This window comes from Prinia subflava, chromosome 10 (assembly GCF_021018805.1).
Source record: "Prinia subflava isolate CZ2003 ecotype Zambia chromosome 10, Cam_Psub_1.2, whole genome shotgun sequence".
Taxonomy (NCBI): Eukaryota; Metazoa; Chordata; class Aves; order Passeriformes; family Cisticolidae; genus Prinia; species Prinia subflava.
The window spans coordinates 29,902,539-29,921,721 of record NC_086256.1 but is presented as its reverse complement, the minus strand read 5'-3'; the positions used below and the strand labels follow the sequence as shown (position 1 = coordinate 29,921,721).

The 19,183-nt window shown below is 48.7% G+C and overlaps 1 protein-coding gene across 1 annotated transcript; it reads left to right on the top strand.

The window, feature by feature from the left end:
* Nucleotides 1-20: 20 nt before the first annotated feature.
* TADA1 (transcriptional adaptor 1) lies at nucleotides 21-18,129 on the top strand. The gene is made up of 8 exons (XM_063406698.1): nucleotides 21-152; nucleotides 432-523; nucleotides 1,563-1,628; nucleotides 7,472-7,569; nucleotides 9,590-9,799; nucleotides 10,765-10,916; nucleotides 11,771-11,933; nucleotides 12,874-18,129. Exons 1-8 carry the CDS (start codon nucleotides 79-81, stop codon nucleotides 13,024-13,026), a joined length of 1,008 nt encoding a protein of 335 aa, XP_063262768.1. The 5' UTR covers nucleotides 21-78; the 3' UTR covers nucleotides 13,027-18,129.
* Nucleotides 18,130-19,183: the final 1,054 nt, after the last annotated feature.

The following is a 19,183-nucleotide window of genomic DNA, read 5'->3' as shown; positions in this document are numbered from 1 at the left end:
TGCGCGCAGCCGCCCCCGCCCCCTCTGCGCGCACGTGACCGGCGGGCACGTGACGGGCCCGAGGCGGCGGCGGCCGTGATGGCGACCTACGTGAGCGAGCTGGAGGCGGCCAAGAAGAGCCTCAGCGAGGCGCTGGGCGAGAACGTGAAGCAGTGAGTGCCCTCAGGGAGCGGGGGGTGCGGGGCTGGGCCGCCCCTGTGCGCTGCGCGACCCTCGCGGCCCCTCGCCTTTCTGCCGCGTCCGTGCAAAGCCTCGGCGCTGTCGCTGCGTGTGGGAACAGCGCTTTCCCTCCGGCGTCTGCGCGTCACCAGAGGTGCTCAGGGAAAGAGGCCCTCAGTCTGGTTGACACAGTGATGTTTATAGGTTGGACTCGATGATCTCGGAGGTCTTTTCCAACCGAATTGATTCTGTGGTTCCCTGCTCTTCCCGAGGTACTGGGCCAACCTGAAGCTCTGGTTTAAGCAGAAGATCAGTAAGGAGGAGTTTGACTTAGAAGCGCGCCGGCTTCTCACGCAAGACAATGGTAAAATCACACCTGGTGATCGTTTCCCTGCCCTGCCAGGCCTGGGAAGCTCCTCCAGGCCCCGCGGTGCTTCCCGAGCGGGGAAACTGCGTGTGAGGGAAACAGCAGTGGCTGGGGCTCCGGCAGCAAGGGGGTTAAATGGGTGCGAGGTGCCCTGGCCTGCATGGGGAAGTCCCTGTGTGACCCCGGCACCGACAGACAATTTGGCGTTGTATAAATGTGTTTAAAAGGTAAAACATGCTGTTCGAGCAACCAGAAGGCCTTTTAATGCCCCTGTGGAGACACAGTCCTTTCTGTACTTCCCCTTTGGTTGTAGCCTGGGTTCGCCCGGTGCGTTTGCAGCATGCACGTCCTTCCTGGCCTTTGGGAGTGGCAGGGGGGAGTGCTGAAGGGCGAGATTCCTCCATCCTTGCTTCTCTGTGTGTCTGCAAACATGGGTGGGTGTTGCTGGGCTCATTGTGGGGGCTCCTGGCTTCCATGTTTGTGATCCTATAGGGAAGGGCGGGGAGTTTTTTGGTGCTCAGACTCTAAAGAGGATCCTGTAACCCTCTAATCCTGCCTCTGAAGCTGTTTTCACTTTCTCTAGTGCACAATTACTCAGTGTTTCATAAAACCTCTGCAATGAACTCTGTTTTATTAGAACCCAATTTGAGTTGACTTCATCTTTGTGGGCCTGGTTCTGATTTTGGTGGATTTTCTAGCAAAACCAAAAGCAGTGGGGTGCCTGCATGGCGGGAGGGACAGCTGCTCCTCTGACTTGCTGAGTACACCAGACTTGTCAAGGAGCTGTAAGACACTGTGTGTAACACTGAGAAGTGACCTAATTGTTTCCTGCTCTGTGTAGTATCTTTTGTGTTGTCACAGTAGTAGATTCTCAGCCCAGTAAAAGAAAACTCTCAAAAAAAAATTGAAAATTAACTGGGGAGGTGGGGAGAACACAACAGTGGGAGAGCTTAGGGAGCTGCTTTGGGGTGGCTTTGAGGGGGTGCCTCTGGGCACTGATGTGCTGCTGATGAGCTCGCTCTCTCTCTCTCCACAGTTCACTCGCACAACGATTTCCTCCTGGCTATTCTCACCCGATGCCAGATCTTGGTTTCTGCCCCAGGTGAGTCCTGAGAAGCCTCATTAAACACTTGGTGTAACACTGTGCCTGCCACTTGTGTGTTTGGGATGTGTGCACAGTATCCAGTGTTCTCAGCTTTAATACTCACGGGGGTTTACTTGCCACACAGGTAAAAATGCAGCAAAATAATGTTCCAGCTGATTTCAGCAGAGATGCTTCTATGGCTAAGCTGTGTGTGCTTGGTTAGAGGCTGATGCTGGATTGCTCTCTGATAATCTGGTTTGATTTCGGGATTGGGTGTCTGCTGTGAGCTGAAGAGTAAAGGCTTTCTCTTTCATGTGCTTTGTTTACCTCTCTCTGTGTTCTGGACTTTGTTCCTGGTCATTGTGGAGAGTTGAGCATTCCTGATTAATCTTGATTTCAAGTACATATCTGATAGAAAAGTGCTTGCAGGGAGCCTTGGTTGTGCTGTGACCAATTGACCCAATCCTCTGCAGATAGTTAACATTTTAACTTTGAGAGCATCTCGAGTAACATTTTAACTTTGTTGTTGTCTAGAATGGCTGTTTAGAGGGGTTGTGGGGTGTGCTTGTTTGGCCTTCAAAAGAGCTCTCAACCCAGAGTTGTGGTAGCAAGGGCAAAATTGAGCTGCAATTCAACATGTGGAACTGCTGTGTAGGAAGGGAGAGAAAATTATTACAGCTCACATGGGCTGAGACCTGAGTTTTTTGAGAGAATACCTGTTACTGAAGTGCCTGTTGTAGCTAGAGGAAATAATGCCTGCAAAACTCATGGATGCTCTCAGGTTTTTATGTTGGAGCTGGTCCTTAACTCTACCAGCTGTGCTAATTAAATGTTCATTGCCCTACCTCCAAACTTGCTTTGTTTGCTCTTTATTGAACTTCAAAAACAGGTTGTGTGTCCTAAACTTGTTCCCTTTGGGGGTCTGGACTCATGTAAATCAGAAGATTTGCGTCTGAATCTGCTGCTCCTTGTTTTTAACTTTGAGTAATTAATTACAGCTGGCCTATAAAAAGAACACACAGGAATAGCGATTCCCTGATTGTCACCTGGAGCAGCCGAGTCAAAATGAAGAGGGGGAGAGGGACAGTGCCTGTTCTCTGAGCTCAGCAGTGAGCTGCTGTGAGTGTTGGGGTGGAGCTCATAGCTCAGAGGTCTTCTGAGAGGCAGTGGTCAGGCTAGAGCCTCTTGCCATGTGACTGAGGTTGGAGTTTGTTACAGGCTCAGCTGTACTGAATGTCATTTGTCTCTTTACCCAGTCTCTTTATGCCACTTAGTCATGGCATGCAGTCTGGTCAGGATTCCTCAGCAACCTCTCTCAGGTGTCCCTTTTTCGAGGCTGTTTATGATGGTGTTGAAGGTAGGAGCCCCAGCACAGAGCAGGGTGCTTCACAGGTGCTTTCCATATGCTCATTGTTCCCTACCTGACCTCTTTCATTTCAAGTCTCTGGAGGTCTTTGCTCTTGTCCCGTCGCAGCTGCTCCCTTCAGAGCCCTCCAGGAACCCTGGCTGTAGTGGTTCAGCAGGTCAGTGGCAGCATGTGGTGGTGAGCCAGCTGGCCAGGAGCCTTTCCCAGTGCTGGTCACCTCCAGGGCTTTCAGGCAAGCTGTGGCCTGGTGTCCACAGATTGCATAAGCCAGCTCGAAATAAGTCAGTTTAATCATGGGTGTGTGGTCTTAAAGATTCAGTGCTCTGGAGCTAACAGGGCACCCTGCTAGTCCCTTGTAGAGGCTCAGTTTTGCTGCCCACAGATGAGTGCAGCGTCTCCCGATGATTTGGGAGCTGACTGTGCTGAGGTACCAGTGACTGGTAGATCTCTTACAGGCAAGGTCTTACTGTCAGCTCTGTGTGCTGTAGGGTTGTAATGCAAGCCCAGGAAGATGCAGTGTGAGTGCAATACTAGCTGTTAACATCTAGATTTCTTTTTCTTCCCCTAGATGCCAGTCTGACACCTGCTAGTTTTTTTGGGGTTTTTTCTCTCTTTTTTTTCTCCATGTAACAATGAAAAGCTAGCAGGCTTTTGTCTCAACCACTGTCTTTTGAGTAGAAAGTGTTTACTTCGTGAGTCATGGAAATAAGTAGCTTTAAAGAAGTGTTTTTGAGGCACTTGGCACGCCATCACAAGGGTTACTGATGCATGTATTTCCCGCCTTCATGGGAGAGACAAGGGGAAAGAACCATCCTTAAAATGATACTTTTCAGGAGTGATCATAATATATGTTGAACCATACAAACAAACCCATCTGATCCAAATTTTGCTGCCTCTTGCAGTAGTGGTTTCACCTGGGATTTAAGGGAGCGCTGTGTGAATGTCACCCTTTTTGGGGGTGCTTTGCATTTCCCTCTCTCATCTGCTCAGGCTGTCGGTCACCCAAACAACTTCAAATCCCAGTTCCACAGCCTCTGTGGTGTGGGACATTTAAGGCTTGGTGGTGCAGAGGGTGGGAGGTGTTTTCTGTTCTGATGTGAAGGATGACCATTCGGGCTCAGCTCTCCTGGCTGTGTCTCCTCCCGAGTCCTTGTGCACTGCCAGGCTCCTCGCTGGTGGGGTGGAGTGAGGAGCAAAAAAACCCCCTTGACTCTGTGCTCTGCAGGAAGGAAAACATCCCTGTGTTACCAACATTGTTCTTGGCACACATACAAAACATGGTCCTGTGCAAGCTACTGTGGAAAAATTAACCCTCTTCCACCCCAGACCAGCACACTGGGATTTTTTCTTCCCCAAAAAATTCCATCAAGAGGAACTCTGGTTTAAATCCTTTCTTAGCCTTGCATGGACTTGCTCACTAAGCTGACCTTGTTTGTGGGACAGTGGCAAGCACTCCAGGGTAGCAAGGTTTGTTCAGTTAATATGTATCTTGCCTGAACTGTTCCCTCCTTTCTTAGCTAAATGTTAGCAGTAAAACTGAGACAATTGCAAACACTTGAGTTAGTCATGTAAGGATTTAATTTATTTAGTAGTAGTCTGGAGCCAATTAAAGATGGTTCAGTGAATTAGAATTCATGTGGAATGACAGGAGCATTTTATTTTGTCAGGTTTGTCCACAGGCTTTGCTTTGCGGGCTTTGAGCTGTGAGATTGGCTCAGGCTGCTTGTTTTTGCTTCTTTCCAGAGTACTGAGAAGGGAGGAGAAGTAAGAAAATGGGAGTGGGAGTTTTTGGCAAAGGAGAGTCAGCAGAATATGAACCAAATAGCAGCAAAATACCTGACCAAAACCCTTGTTCCTGCAATAAGATTAAAACAAACAACCCCCTCCAAAAGTGAAGATCAAGTAAACAGGCGTGGGAAATGAGTGTTTTCTCTGTCTGCTTCTTTCTGTGGTGACTTTCTCTGTGTCTTTGTCCTTTCCTCGTGTAGCATCTGAGGCAAACCTGACAGGCTCTGTCTGGACTGGTTGGTGCCATCATGATGGTGCCATGCAGAGATGTGGCAGCTCCTAGAAAAAAAGTTTTTATCTATTGCTGATCTTTGAAGGCAGAGCAGCAGCCAAGGCTGTGGCTTGTTAAGATAAGATTCCTTTGCTAGCAAGATTAAATAAAAGCTGCAGACATCTCTGAAGCCGACCCAGCCTCGTCATTTGTGGCCAGGAAGGCAAGTACTGGTTTTCTTAGAATGCTAGAGGGAAATTTTGCTTTCTTCATCTAGTGCAAGTTGGGCTTGGTAATGTGAAAACTTGGAAGAGGAACTAAAAATTCTGCTATGGGCTCATTATAGTGGGGAATAGGAGATTGTATCTCACCTTTTCCTTGTTTTAAGCTGAGTTTGGCTAAGTTATTGTTAAGTGTGCTTGTTGAGATTCAGTTAAGCTGCATCTTTCAGATATACTGTCAAAGCCTAAAAATTTAGTTGGCACTTAGTTTAAAAGCTACTGTATTATTATTTTAAAAAACGATATTTTAAAAATTCAGACTTGGCTGTAACCTATTATATCTGTAGAACACTATCAGAGAAAAAGGTGTTTGCAGTTTCCATCTCCATCCACGGCACTTCCTCTTATCACAAACGAGGCTGTGAAGGAGCTGTGTGAGGCTTGATGGTTCTGTGTGGTTCTCCACAGTGGTTTCCTATGCCCCATTATTAGAGCCTCTCCTGTGATGTATTGATGAGCAATGACACTAGCCTTAGGATTTTTGGGAGGGGGTTTCATTTATTATCTTTATATCTTAAATTGACCGGTGGATTTTTACAACAGGGTTTGTAGGCTGTGGGTTTCCACTTCTCTAATAGGATGTAGCTAAACTTCTTGGTCGAGTTTTTTTTAATATAGGGAGAATGTGCCATCTCTATGTGTGTAGGTTGTTTCTAATCCCTTCTTAGCAGCTGACCATTGAAAAACTTCACCTGAGTCCTCTAGCTGAGCCTGATCCTGTTAGAATTTTTTTTTTCCATAGTGCAGGACACGGTGCTTGTGCTCCAGCCATGAGTGTGGGAAGCTCCCCCAAGGCAGGGACTTCTAGCCAGCCCCATTCCTCACAAACAGGGCTGTGGTATAACTGTATAAATTCATTTGTGAATGCCTGACTACAGCAAATTAAACATAGTTAATTCTTGATTACAGCAAATTAAGCAGTGTTGGGACAGCCAGAGATAAACCCACAGATTGGTGAGAGCTGTGGGAGCAGGAGAGAACCACAGCTGGGTGTTGGTCAGTGCTCAGTGAGGCTAGCCAGGTTGTGGGTGGTGGGATGTGGAAAGACTGCTGTCACTTCTTGTCCCTGTCTAGAGGAAATGACAAATTGTGGCTGAGGTATGGCCAGGGAAATGTCCAAGACACTGCTGTGCTGGCAGGACTGCCTGGCAGCAGAGCTCCAGCCTCTGCTTCAGAGGCAGCTGAAGTCCCTTCAGAGCTGAGCTGTCCACGCTCCCTGCAGGTGGGACGTGCTCAGGGATGCTCTGCTCCAATGGAAATGCTTGCTTGCAGTGCCAAACTGAGGGAAGAGGGTGCTGGAGGCACACAGCAGAGGCTGCTCTGTAGCCACGAGAGGGCTGTCCAGTCTCTGGGTTGCATCTGTTCTGTCAGCAGGCGCTCACACATCCGGCAGTGCTGTCCTCAGCCAATGTTCCTGAAGCAATTTAATGCTCACAGATGCTGTAAACCAGTCAGAAGGAAATTTGCTAGGCTGTCCTTGCCAAGAGTTTTGTGATTATCAGGGAGTAGTTTGGCCTGCTGCAGGTCAGACAGCATTCAGTGGACTTTTGAGCTGATGATGTGACCAAATGTGGTTATTAATTTGTAGTAAACAGGAGCTTCTTTTTCAGCTGTTTGCTCACTGGTCACATTAGTGACATCTTGCTCCTGGGCTCAGTGGCCTCTGCAGTTCTTCCCTCCTCTCCTTCTCTACAGTGTAACAGAACAATCAGCTGTGATGTTTAATAAGGATCCATGACAAAGCTTGCTGAAGCAGGAGAACTGGGGAGTCAGACTGCTCAATTCAGATGGTTTAGCATCAGACCTGATCCAGGAGTGGGTGAGAGGAGAACCCACCTCCAGGCCAGCTCTTACCTTCCTGATGGAACAAATGGCTTGTTCCTTCCTTTTGGATTTTCTTACAGGCTGTGCTTATCTCTCTCCTTCCATCATGGGTTTTGTGTGGTGTGTGGACAGAAATTTCTGCATAAGTCATGGGTGTTGTGAGTGAGTCAAAGTAGCAAGGGGCTGACAAAGGAAGGGAGGGGCTACCAGAAATGTTCTCCCCTCAGAAGACCTTCCTCTGTGCTATGGCTGTTGATTTGGGGTTGAGGCTTAACAGGTGGCCAAATGTTGAGGGTTTCATCCTGACTCTAAATCAGCAATACCAAGTGGTTTGGGGTTTTTTGTTTTGTTGGGTTGTTTGTTTGTTTTATTTTTTCTTTGCAATTTGTAGAAGGTGCTGGATCTCTGCCATGGCCAGGTGGCTCTGCAACTAAACCTGGAAAACCCAAAGGGAAGAAAAAGATTTCTTCGGTTCGCCAAAAGTTTGATGTAAGCCTCTGTGGTTCTCTTTACACATATGCCAAATTCTTAAAGCAAGTGATTTACTATTTACTCACTCAGAATTCTCTGACTAACTCTCAAAGTGTTAGAAGCAAGAGATTGGGTGTAATGTTTTCAGAAGGTCAAGTTGTTTCAGAACTGAAAATGCCTTTCAAAGGTGCTGTCTTGTGGTAGTGGCACAGAAACGTGCGAGATGCAGTTGAGTTTGCAGCAAAGGCTCTGTACATCCACCCACTGCTGCCACACCCCTGTTCTGCAGTTGTTTGTGTGCTGCCAGACCAGTGTGCAGGGGGCCTGGTGTGACAGAGATTTGGGATGAGGCACTCTTTGCAACAGGCAGGGTTTGATAAGATGCACAGTGCCCTTCTAGGGACTGTGATTGGGCACTCTGTGTGTGCTTCACAGACCAGTGTTCCAAAGGAATGCAAGTCCAGCTGAAGGCTCCTTGTATTTAGAAACTGTTGAATTGCTTTGCAGTGCTTACAGCTGCAACCTGAATTGTGATGTTCTGAATTCAGTCTTGTTACCTTGCCTGTTTTAAAACTTCACTGTAGCTCTTCAGTTCAGTAGATGAGAGTCTGAGCAGTGAGTTGTGGTGTAGTGGAAGTCTTAGAATTTAACTTACTACCCCAAGGATACACCATATTTTTAGTGTGTTTGTACACACGTTCAGGAATGCTTGGCAGTAAGCACTGTATGAAGTGCATGTTATGGTTAATGGGCTTGTCTGGTACTCGTGGAATTCCCAAGCAGTGTGAACTTGGACACGCTTTGGTATTTTGTAATGCTTCCTTCACTGGTCAGAATGACAGCTGTGGATGACCACAGGTCGATTCCAGTTGGCTTCTGCTCTCCCAAACCACATTCCTCTTGAGAGTTGCTTACATTTTGAAGGTCTTTTTTTGCAGGCATATCACTTCCTTGTAATGAAAGCACAAATCTTTAGAATTATGAGGAGGGAAACCTTTCACATTAGCAGTGGGTGGATTGGTTTTTCACTCTGAGTTAAATGCCACACTGTCCTTTGACTAAAGCAGCCCCCCTTTCTCCCCTTTCTAAGATGTGAGAAACCCACTTTGCTGCATATTCATTGTTCATATTTAAAGTATGTGTTTGTCCTGGTGCCCCATGAGAGCCTTGCAGCAATCTTGTTCCTTTGTGGGTTAGAGCTGGGCCAAGCACACGGCTGGGCTCAAGGATCAGTAATTTCCATTTGCTTTGTTCCCCCTTTATCTGGGGACTGAGGAGCCATCACAGGCACTCAGAGCCTGAGACACAAGGATTTGTACTGGAATACATATGGCCTGGGAAATGCCACCTTCTGGTGTGAATTCCTGTTCTGTGATAAGTTTTTTTCCCTAAATAACCGAGTCAGTTCTGAAAAATAATAATCTATCTCAGTGGCTGCTCTGTAACATAGCTCTGCTTAGAGTAGTGAAAGTACACAGGGAGACTGGAGTATGAAATTAGTGCTCGAATTGGGCTGAGTTTAAAGCGTTAGAGAAATGTAAAAATCAATCACACAAGGTTAGGACCATGAGTTTTACTCTGGTGAGAAAGTGTACAGATAGTAAGTAAAAATACACCCTTCTGTACAAGAAATGATTAAATAGATGAGAACTCTTCAACACAGAAGGCATCTGAGAGATGTGAAAATCCAGTCACTGGCCTGGGTAGTGTGAAAGGAGATAAGAAGGACAGTCACTGACCACATTTGGGACTCCCAGGAGAATCAAACAAATCTAGGAGGTGGGGAGGTACAGAGCAGACCAGAGCAGGTGAGTCTTCATGTGGTGTGTAGAATTTCTTACTGCATGCCCAAAGCTCAGGTGGTTTGGGGTGCTACTGGACAAGTCCAGTGGAAGGATACCAACGCTGACTTAGCACTTTCTTCAGTCACAAGTCATTGAGGAGGATTTTTTTATAGACTGGAGAAGGGATGTCCCCTTGATGAACCAAAGGGTCTGAATGAATATTATCTTATGCTTTGACGTTGTGTTCATGACAGCACCGGTTCCAGCCTCAGAACCCGCTGTCGGGAGCCCAGCAGTTTGTGGCAAAGGATCCTCAGGAGGATGATGACTTGAAGCTGTGCTCTCACACCATGATGCTCCCAACACGTGGCCAGCTGGAAGGAAGGATGATTGTCACTGCCTATGAGCATGGGCTGGACAATGTCACCGAGGAGGCAGTGACAGCTGTTGTTTATGCTGTGGAGGTGAGACTGGGCTGGGGGCACCAGTGGTTTCATGACACCAGCAGCAAGAGGCTGTGTGGGCATTGTCCCCCAGCATGGGGTGGAAACCTGCTGCTCTGATTGTTCCCCAATTGCCCTTTTGCCCCAGAGTAATGTGAGAATGGAGAGTCTCGTGCTTTAGATGTAAAGTCTTGGACTTCTGCCTGCAAGTGTTACTTTTGACATACTTGCACAGTACCCCAGGTATGCCGAAGTAGCTGTTGTGGAAAATGTTGCTCCTGTCACTTAAAAGCAGGGACAGAATGGGAGTGCCAGTTTGACCAGTTCTATAAAAAGCAATCTGTTACAGGCTCAGTGTCTGGCCTGGCCATGGAGGGACAGGATCAGGTGATACCTGCAGGTGAAGCCCTGGTTTGGCTTTGGCCATTGGTGGTGCATCACTTTACACATCACAGGAATGACACAACCACTGCTTGGAGCATTGACGTGTGTATGGTTCTCTGCACTCAGCACACGGAGGCCAACCCAAGTTCCCCATCTGGGAGTGAGGCCAAAAAACTGTTTGCTTGTTTTTTTCAGACAAAAAAAGCTTCTTCTCCAGCACTTTTCAGGCAAATTAAAAACATGAGTTAGTGTCTTTTCACTGTCATTTCAGGGTGTGTCTTTCAGTTCAAGTGTAACATCACTTATGTGTCAGTTATGAAATCTTAAGCAGAAGTTGGGAGTTTCCTAGCATTGAAGACATTTGGAGCATATTAAAGTGTGATTCACAGGCTGATGCTTACAGCATTCACATAGTGCCATTTTCTCTGTATCCAAATGTTGGATAATGAAAACATCCTCTTGCTTTTCCAGATATTGGTTCCCTTCCATCTTTAGGTCCTTGTGGTCATAGCAGGTCTAGTTCTGTCTTGCCAGCTGGTGAGGCCCCTCTAGCCATAAGTGAATAATTTAGCACATGTCACAGGATTTGTTTTTTGTTGCAGAACCATCTGAAGGACATCCTGACCTCTGTGATATCCAGGAGGAAAGCCTATCGTCTGAGGGATGGCCATTTCAAGTATGCCTTTGGAAGCAATGTCAACCCTCAGCCGTATCTGAAGAACAGCGTTGTTGCTTACAACAACTTAATTGAGTGGTAAGGAGCTGGCAGCACACTGACAATGTACGTGGATTTTGCTAGTCTTGGCATTACTCCATGGCTCAGTTTCTTCTTTGATGTATTTTGATGGTGTCTTGCTTTCACACACTAGGAAGGCATTGGTATGGAGGATTGTACAGCTAAACAGGGAGTGAGAATATGGGGATTTCCCAGCACTGGACTGAAGGGCAGTGTTACCTCTCTCTCTCTTACCTCTGCTTGTCCAGCAGTTTATTACTGCTTTTTGGAAACTGCAGTAATTCTCTGCCTTTGTGGAGACACGGCCGTTGTGCCACAGGATTGAAGTGTCAGTGAGGACCTGAGGACACTGCCATCCTGTGATTTCCTGCATCCAAATATTTTTATGGTTCCTTGGATCATCTTTTTAGTTAGCAGGGCTTCGAGGTCCTCCTGTTTGGAGTTTCAGTGTCAGAGAGTTTGTGCAGTGCATCTGGCAGCATTTGTGCATGAGAAGGCAGTTTTATTTGTCTATGGCAGCTTCTAGCAGTTGACAGGAGGTCGTGGGTGTTTTAGGATTTGATTGCAGCACTACAAACAACTCTGCCTAACGGCCAGTGTTTCCTTTTTATGTGGCGTGTGCCTTAATTTTTATGCTGGGTAGAAACTATTGGCTGCAAGTAACAAAAGTTGCACAACTGAGACCATTTAAGCAGGGCTGGAGCATATCAGTTCACACTCCTTGTTAAACTGGAATTTAAAAGAAATTTTTATTAGAGCTGCAATAACTTTATGGACATATGGGCCACAGCTGGTGCAGAACAGCAAGGCCCCTGCCATGTAACTGGTGCTGGTTTTGTGACGGGGATATTCTCTGCCTGCTCTGCCCCCAGCCCCCCGGGCAGCGGGACGCCCTCGGCGGCTCCGAGCCTGGCGCCCCCGCCTGCTCCTGATGATGCTGAGCAGCAGGCAGCCCTGCTCCTGGCCTGCTCCGGGGACACCCTGCCAGCATCCCTGCCTCCAGTCAACATGTACGACCTCTTTGAGGCACTGCAGGTAAGCTGGTCGTGTCACACCCTCATGTCACAGGCAGCGCTGCCCTGGGTGCCAGCTGCCAGTCTTAGGCGTGGTTTGCATGCATGGAGGGGGATTTGTTTTCTCTTTCTTTCTTTGCCTCTCAGATTCTTTGGCTTTGATTTGTTCCCCCTGTTGACTCGTGGTTTAGTGCCATTCTGATCCCCTTGGTCACAGAGCTGATGAGGAAATCCCAATCTCACAGCTGTGCAAGATGGGTGAACTCTTCTTCTGCAGCAAGGCTGCAGTGATTATATCAGAACTGAGCTGGACAGATTTTGCTGCAGCAAAGTAACTTACCTGGCATGGCCCTTCTTACTCCTCATGTTCCACCTGGATACTAAGAGGAATACTTGGTCCATGCAGGCTGCTGCAGTGGTTTAGCTGTGATCACCCAACCCTGGGGAGGCATTTAGGGTCAGATGGGTGAATTTTCACTGGGGATGTAGGCTGTGGTTCCCTCCCTCTCTGGCACTTGTAGGGGCATTGCCTACTTTGAATGTCTAAAATTACCTGGGAGAAATTTCCCCTTGATGGTCTCTGGTGTTGTGAACAGGCCTAGGGATTTTGTCTCACAGCTGTGAATACAGACCACAGAGCTGTATTCAAGCATTCATCTCATGTTTAGTCAGAATTGTTGTTTCTACGGTTTTGATGACCAGTTATCGATTGCCACCCCCAAGAGCAAAATGAGTGTTTCCTTGCCATGGCACTCCCTTATAAAGGGGTGTGAGAGGTGGTTGTGCCGTGCTGGCTGTTGTGACAGTGCTGGCAGGGAGCAGCTCTCCCTGTGAGACTCCCTTTGTTCCCACTCGGCAGAGCTGGCACCTGGGACATCCTGTGGCAGAGGGAGCTTATGCCCTGGCAGCATGGGCAAATGTGTATGGCAGCGTGCAGCTTGTTTTCCAACATGCATTTCCAGGTGCACAAAGAAGTGATCCCTGCACACACAGTCTATGCTCTAAACATCGAGAGGATTGTCATGAAACTCTGGCACCCAAACCACGAGGAGCTCCAGCAGGACAAGATCCACCGGCAGCGCCTGGCGACGAAGGAGGGCCTCCTGCTCTGCTAGAGCTGGGCAGCCCTGCCAGCCTCAGCCTTCTCCTGGGACTTGTCATTTGTCTGCTCTGTACAAACCTGTGTCAGCATCTCCAGGATGATGTGATTTATGAGGCAGCTTTTCCTATGGAAATGGGACTGAGCCGTGGGACACTTGCTCTGCTTCCCCAGAGTCATGTGCCATGGAGTACTTGCACCAATGCCACTGAACTGGAAAATACAAACAAGACACATTTGCAAGGACTGTTTCTAGGGAAAATAAATGTGAGGGTCGAAAGAGTTGGTTTCACATAAGGTGTGGATTTTGTGTTCTTTTGTGGGCATGGAGAATCTGCCTCCTTGCCCTCCCCTCTCAGGTAGTTTCCCTTCTGAGTTCAGACTCCAGAGGCCTGTCCAGTGTCTGTTGCAGCCTGTGGGATCTGTTTAATTAACTGGTTATGGGGTGGGCTCTTGTGAAGATGAGCAATTCTCTAAGATGACACTCTTCCTCTTCTACCAGGGGAACTTCTGATTAGAACCTGTGACAAAACAAAGCAAAAAGGGAATTGTCTTGATATTGGAGACTCCTTGGATTTGCAACATGAACAAATGTCTCCTATCACTCTGTTGTAAAAATATGCAGCCTTGTATTACTTCATTATAAAATTATGCAGCCACACCTTTCCACATGGGAGATGTGCAGGTCACTGTGTAAAAGGAGAAATTCCACCTGGGTTTCAGGTGCTCTACTGTATTCCTGAGTCAGCTGTGGGAACAAGCTTATTATGACAAGAAAATTCCATTAAAGTGTCTTAATTACTATATGACTTGGGCTTGACCTCAAACATGGAGGTACCTGCTGAAGTATGACTCACTTACTGTGCCTCCAGATTAATGGAATTGAAACAGCTTCTTCTGGGGGAATATGAAAGGGGAAGCTCATGGTTCCACTTTATTCTGGTTTTCCTGTTTGATGGGAGTCCAATTTTTGTGTCATATTTCTTGTGGCGTTTTCTTCTCTGCTGTACCCTCAGGACTGAGGAGGGTGAAGATCCCTGATGTTTCTCCCCAGTTACTGTTTTTATAACTTCCTTTCCTGACCCCTGGAACCGTTCATGTTGCACCACTTTGTAGCAAGGGGCTGTGCAGCTGTGTGTTCCTGACTTTCCTGCATCCCCTTTGGATGTGCAATGGCATATGACCCGTGCCTCTTGCTGCAGGCCTGGAATTCATTATAGTTGTGCCAGGACATGGAAAGACAGAAGGGAGGGGATGAGACATTGCCTGCCATGTCCTCAAGAGTGAGAATTGCATCTTATGCTCTTAACCCCGTAGGAACTGTGCAGTGTACTGAAAGTTGCCACTTTTGGAGTTTCTATTTGCTTCTGCATCCACTTCTAGAGCTGTAGTGAAAAACCACTGGCCACCTCATGAACAGGCGGGAAAAGTGCTCAAGACCTTCACCAGGCTTGCTTCATGGCCTGGGTTGGGGTGAAGTTGTTCATCTCATCCCAGAAATTATCAGTGTGATCTGCATCCCTGGAAGTGTAGGAATCAGAAAAATTCTGTTACTTTTCAGACAGTTTCAGCTGCCAGACCTGGCTTCAGTCTCACCAAACCTTTCCACTTGTGTGCCAAGCAGGATGCCAGGGATATGAATGTAACCCTCCTCAACACCCCCAAACAGCCAAACCCCTGCTCCCCAAGCTTGGGCCTTGCCTTGCTGGAGCTATGTTGGTTATACTTAAACACTGTTTCCATTTGAATTTCTGAAACCAGTTTCCCAGCGATGGGCTGGGTTGTTAATTAGGGCTCCCACAATCAGATATCTCCTGTGCAACGGCAGCCACTTCTGAAATGCCACTGTGGTAAGAGCAACAAGCTGGAGCTGGGGCCGCTTTTGTCTCACAGGAAGGGCTGCTGGTCTTTCCATGGAGCACCCTGCAACCTCTCTGAATCCTTTCAAGGCTCTTCAACCCTATTTTGGAGGGTGTCAGCAGCGCTCCTGCCCAAGTCCTGGCAGGCCTGCGTGTTCTTCCATGCTCTCTCCAGGTGCACAGCTGGCCAGCTCTGCATTTCAGGAGGGGATTTGGCCCTGGCTGAGCAGTCTTCCCTGTATTTCTGTTTATATCTCACACACGTGCTCCAGATGGATTTGGCAGAGGAGCAGCAGGTGCTTGTCTGTGCAGTGTAGTCTTTCTGTGAAATGTAGGCTTGATTTTCAGATGTTTATAGTTTGTTGGTGTATTGTCGATGGGAGCAACCACTCGATTTTTCCCTAGATCAACATAAATATTTCAGACTTCTTTATTCCACTGAAACTTTACTTTCTCACTTAAAGTGCTGTTTTCCCACCACAAAGAAAGCAAAAGGCAGCTCAGTCTGCTTTATTTTCGCCTCTAGCCTCTCCAAAATACTCACCAGAAGTTTGTTCCAAGTTGTCAAATGTAGGGTTTAGCTCTATAATAAATAGAGTATTGAATAACTCCATAATAAATGGCTTCAGAATAATTCTCATCCACTCTGCATTCCTTAAAGACAGGAAAAGGGGGAGTGAGAGCCTGGCTCTGCTCCTGTGCCCTGGGAGTGCCTGGTGCAGGTGCAGCCTTGCTGTTTTTCTGATGTCTCACTGAAGGATTGGTGCTACAGGGTCATTCTCCTTTCTCATGCGTTGGAGATTCATCTCTGAATTCCTCCTGCTCTGCAGAGTGTCTCAGCTGGGCTCCATGGTTTGCCCTGGAACCTGTGAGCAGGGCGTGTGTGAGAGCTGGGCTGGGCTGGACCTTCCCTGGAGGCAGTGGATGTCACAGTCTGTGGTTCCCTTATTCACGCACTACATCCCCCAGCAGTGGAGGGAGGGCAGACAGAGAGGGGTCAGAGCAGAGCTTTGTCCTGGTGTCCCTTCTGGAGCTGTCACAGGCGTTGCACGGAGCCCTGGGGAACCATCCTGGGGAACAGCAGCGACTGCATCTCACAACCTGTTGTGTTGGTAGTGCTAAAAAATGAGGGTAAGAAGCCCTTGGAGCAAAACCCCAAGTATTTACTGCCTCAAACCAGCTTGTACACACTGGTACAGCAAGTCCTAAATCCTATTAGGAGAGAGCCAAACCATCTACCCTTGCCCCTGGGACAGCAGGGCCCTGAGCAGCACATCCCAGCATCAGGAGGCTGCTTCTTTTTTTTTTTTTTTTCCATTAGGAATGTTGGAAAAGCTAACATGAGAAGCAGACAGGAAGGAAGGATAGAACTCAGTCTCCAAACCCCAGGAAGCGTTGAGGGTGGCCTTTGCTCAGCCAGCTGTGTGCAGGGAGCAGCGCAGGGCTATGCAGCAGCTCCTGTGCTTTTCTGACCCTCTCACCTGCCCCGCAAAGGATGTAAGGATGGCTGGGAAGCCCATCACCATTGCCAAAACAGTTCTCTTGAAATTTTCTGGAGCTTCCCAGCAAAACACAGCAGGCAAGGCTTGATTTAGGGTGTTCTCTCAGAGGAGACCCCTCGAGCCACAGGTGCAGCCTCTGCCAGAGGGACACGGCAGTGCCTGTCAGGGCAGCTGCTCCTCTGACCTCGTGGTTCTGTGGGCTCCAGCTCCCCTCCCCCTGCTTGGACACTGATGGGGCTTTGTGTCATTTGAGTCTTCAGGATGCCCATGAATGGAAAAAAACGAGAGGCAAAGACAGAACCCAGCAGCACACACAGACACATTGGAAAACCACCTGAGCACAGCCCAGCGTGGCTGGTCAGCAGCTGTGGGTGCCAGCAGGTGCCACTCTGAACTCAGGTGTTCTGGTTTGAAGGCTCAGCCTGGCTGTTCCCTGCTGCATGGGGGTGTTACAGCTCATCCCAGTCTCCCATTTCCAGCTTCCAAGGACTTGGTGTGCAAGTAGTGGATGAATTTGCAGCTTTGGCATTGTAGAGAGCAAATCCACGCTCTGGATCTGTGTAAAGTGGCCTCCTCCACACCAGTGCATGAGGGAGGAGCTGACCCTGCATATGCTGATCTCATTAAAACCTGACTTACACATCCACAGCCAAAAAACAAAGGATTAAAGCAAACAAAGTGTGAAGAGCAGCCAGAGCTCTTTGGAAAGCACACTTTGAAATACTGATATCAAGTCCCTCAAGACTTGAAACAACTTTGCTATTTTTTTTTTTTAGTCATTAATCAGTGGCTATAGCCAGACAGTTATGATTAAACAATTGTACTGTGAACCTTTTAGGCTTGGCTAATCTTTTGTTTTTAGGAAAAGACAATCCCCAGATGAATGAGCTGTCTGGATGAGAGACACCAGGAGCGAGCTCAACAGGTGTGAGCAGTAACTTGGTGAAAGATAATTCTCACCACCACCCCCTGCCCTATCTTGAAGAAATGAAATGAAAGTGTGAGCAGAGGAAGGAGCAGCCTCCCCAGTGCCCTCCCAACCTGTGGCCCCCACCCAAACCCTCACTGGCTCCTGGGAAGGCGGTGATGGGCAAGTGGGACCATGTCCCCGGCGTGCCACACTGCTGCTGGCTCAGCTGGCCACGGTGGGGACAGGGGGAGCAGGGCTGTGCCTGCAGCCAGCCAGGCTGCCTGGATGGCAGTGATCAGCTCACCAGAGGCTGGGCATGCCTGTGCTCCCCCAGCCCGGGCCAGATCCTCACTGTAACATCAACGCAGCTGAAGAAGGTGCACAGTGCAAATGAGCTGTGCCTCAGAGCTGGTGCTAACCACAGCTGTGCTCTGCCTGGGCTCAAGGAATGATCTGATGGGTCCCCTTCTGAAGCTTCTCAAAGGTGCTGGAGGTCCACTAGGGCAGAAGTGTCAGGCCAGGTGTGGAGCCAGCATTGTGGAAGCACAACCTGCATGTCCTGAGGTGCTGATGGAGCCTGGGAGAGGAGCAGGCAGAGCACAGCTCCCATGGGTGCCTTTATTGGCATCTTGGTGAACACACACATCTGCTTCCCCGAACACTTCGTGGCTCTTGGTTTTGCTACTACTAAAAGGGAATATGTGACAAATAAATGGGTGGGCCTGACTGCCTAAACACCAGATTGTCCAGGCCATGGAGGAGCATCTTGGCACTCCCAGCAACCCTTCACTCACTGTCTGGTCTCATTCCTATTATTGTATTTTAATATATCTGATATTAAACTTGAAGAAAACTCAAGGACCATTAGTCACAGCTTCTGCTTTCTGGGGCTTTCATTGTTTATTTGTTAATGCTTTCTGAAAACGGTAACCACAGGGGAAAATGTGGTCCTTAGCCAGAGGCTGGGCTGAACTGGCTGGGATGATTTTGACCATCTCATTTTTTTATGAGAACAAGATTTCCATTTCCTGCAGAAACATGTCCTTGGTCTCAAGCTCCCCTCTCTGCTGGGCTGGTATCAGTGCTCTAGGTGTGTCTCATACCTGTGATCCCAGCACCCTCCAGCATGAGAATGCCCTGGGGATGGGTCTGTGCTCCCTGTCAGTGTCACAGGTGAGAGGGAGGAACTGGAGCTGCTTTTCAAACTGAGACTGAGGAGGAAGAGAAGCACTAGGGATTTCTATCAAAGGGCAGAGCATGAAGGCATGTCTGGCCATGTCTGGGCCATGCCTGAGGCACCTTTGCTCCCTGGGCAGGGTAACACCACTGCTGCCTTGTGCTGCTCTAGTGGAGCAGGTGCAGTTTGCCCCAGTTTGTTTAAGGTCTGGAGAAGCCCAGAGGCTGAGTGAGGAGGAGGAAGTGCGCCTGCTGGCAGCCGTGCAGGAAAAGGCTGTGGGCAGTGCCCATGCCTTTTGCGAGGTCTGTGGAGCTGGGGATCTGTGAGGCTGCAGCTGCTTTCCTGTGGAACAAAAGGGGGTTCCAAACCCCCCGTTTTGCTGCAGTGCCCAGGTGGGAGGGGGCTCAGCCTGTCCCTCTGGAGCAGCTGTGTTCCCTGAGCCAGCAGTGTCCTTGCTGGCAGCAGCAGTCCCAGGGCTGGTCACGGCTGGGCAGTGCCTCGCTGCTGCATCGACCCAAAAAACCCAGGGGCAGGTGTGGCAGCCCCACTTGGCTGGAAAATCACTGCCAAATCCAGAGGTGCCATCCCAGGGACCCCAATCCATTGCAGGCACCAGAGAAGTGGTGGGCACACAGGACAGCCGGGCACAAAGGCAGAGGGAGGGAGCAGCCACCCCACCACCATCACTGAACCGCTGTGGAAGCTCTGGGCTGCAAACCTGAGCA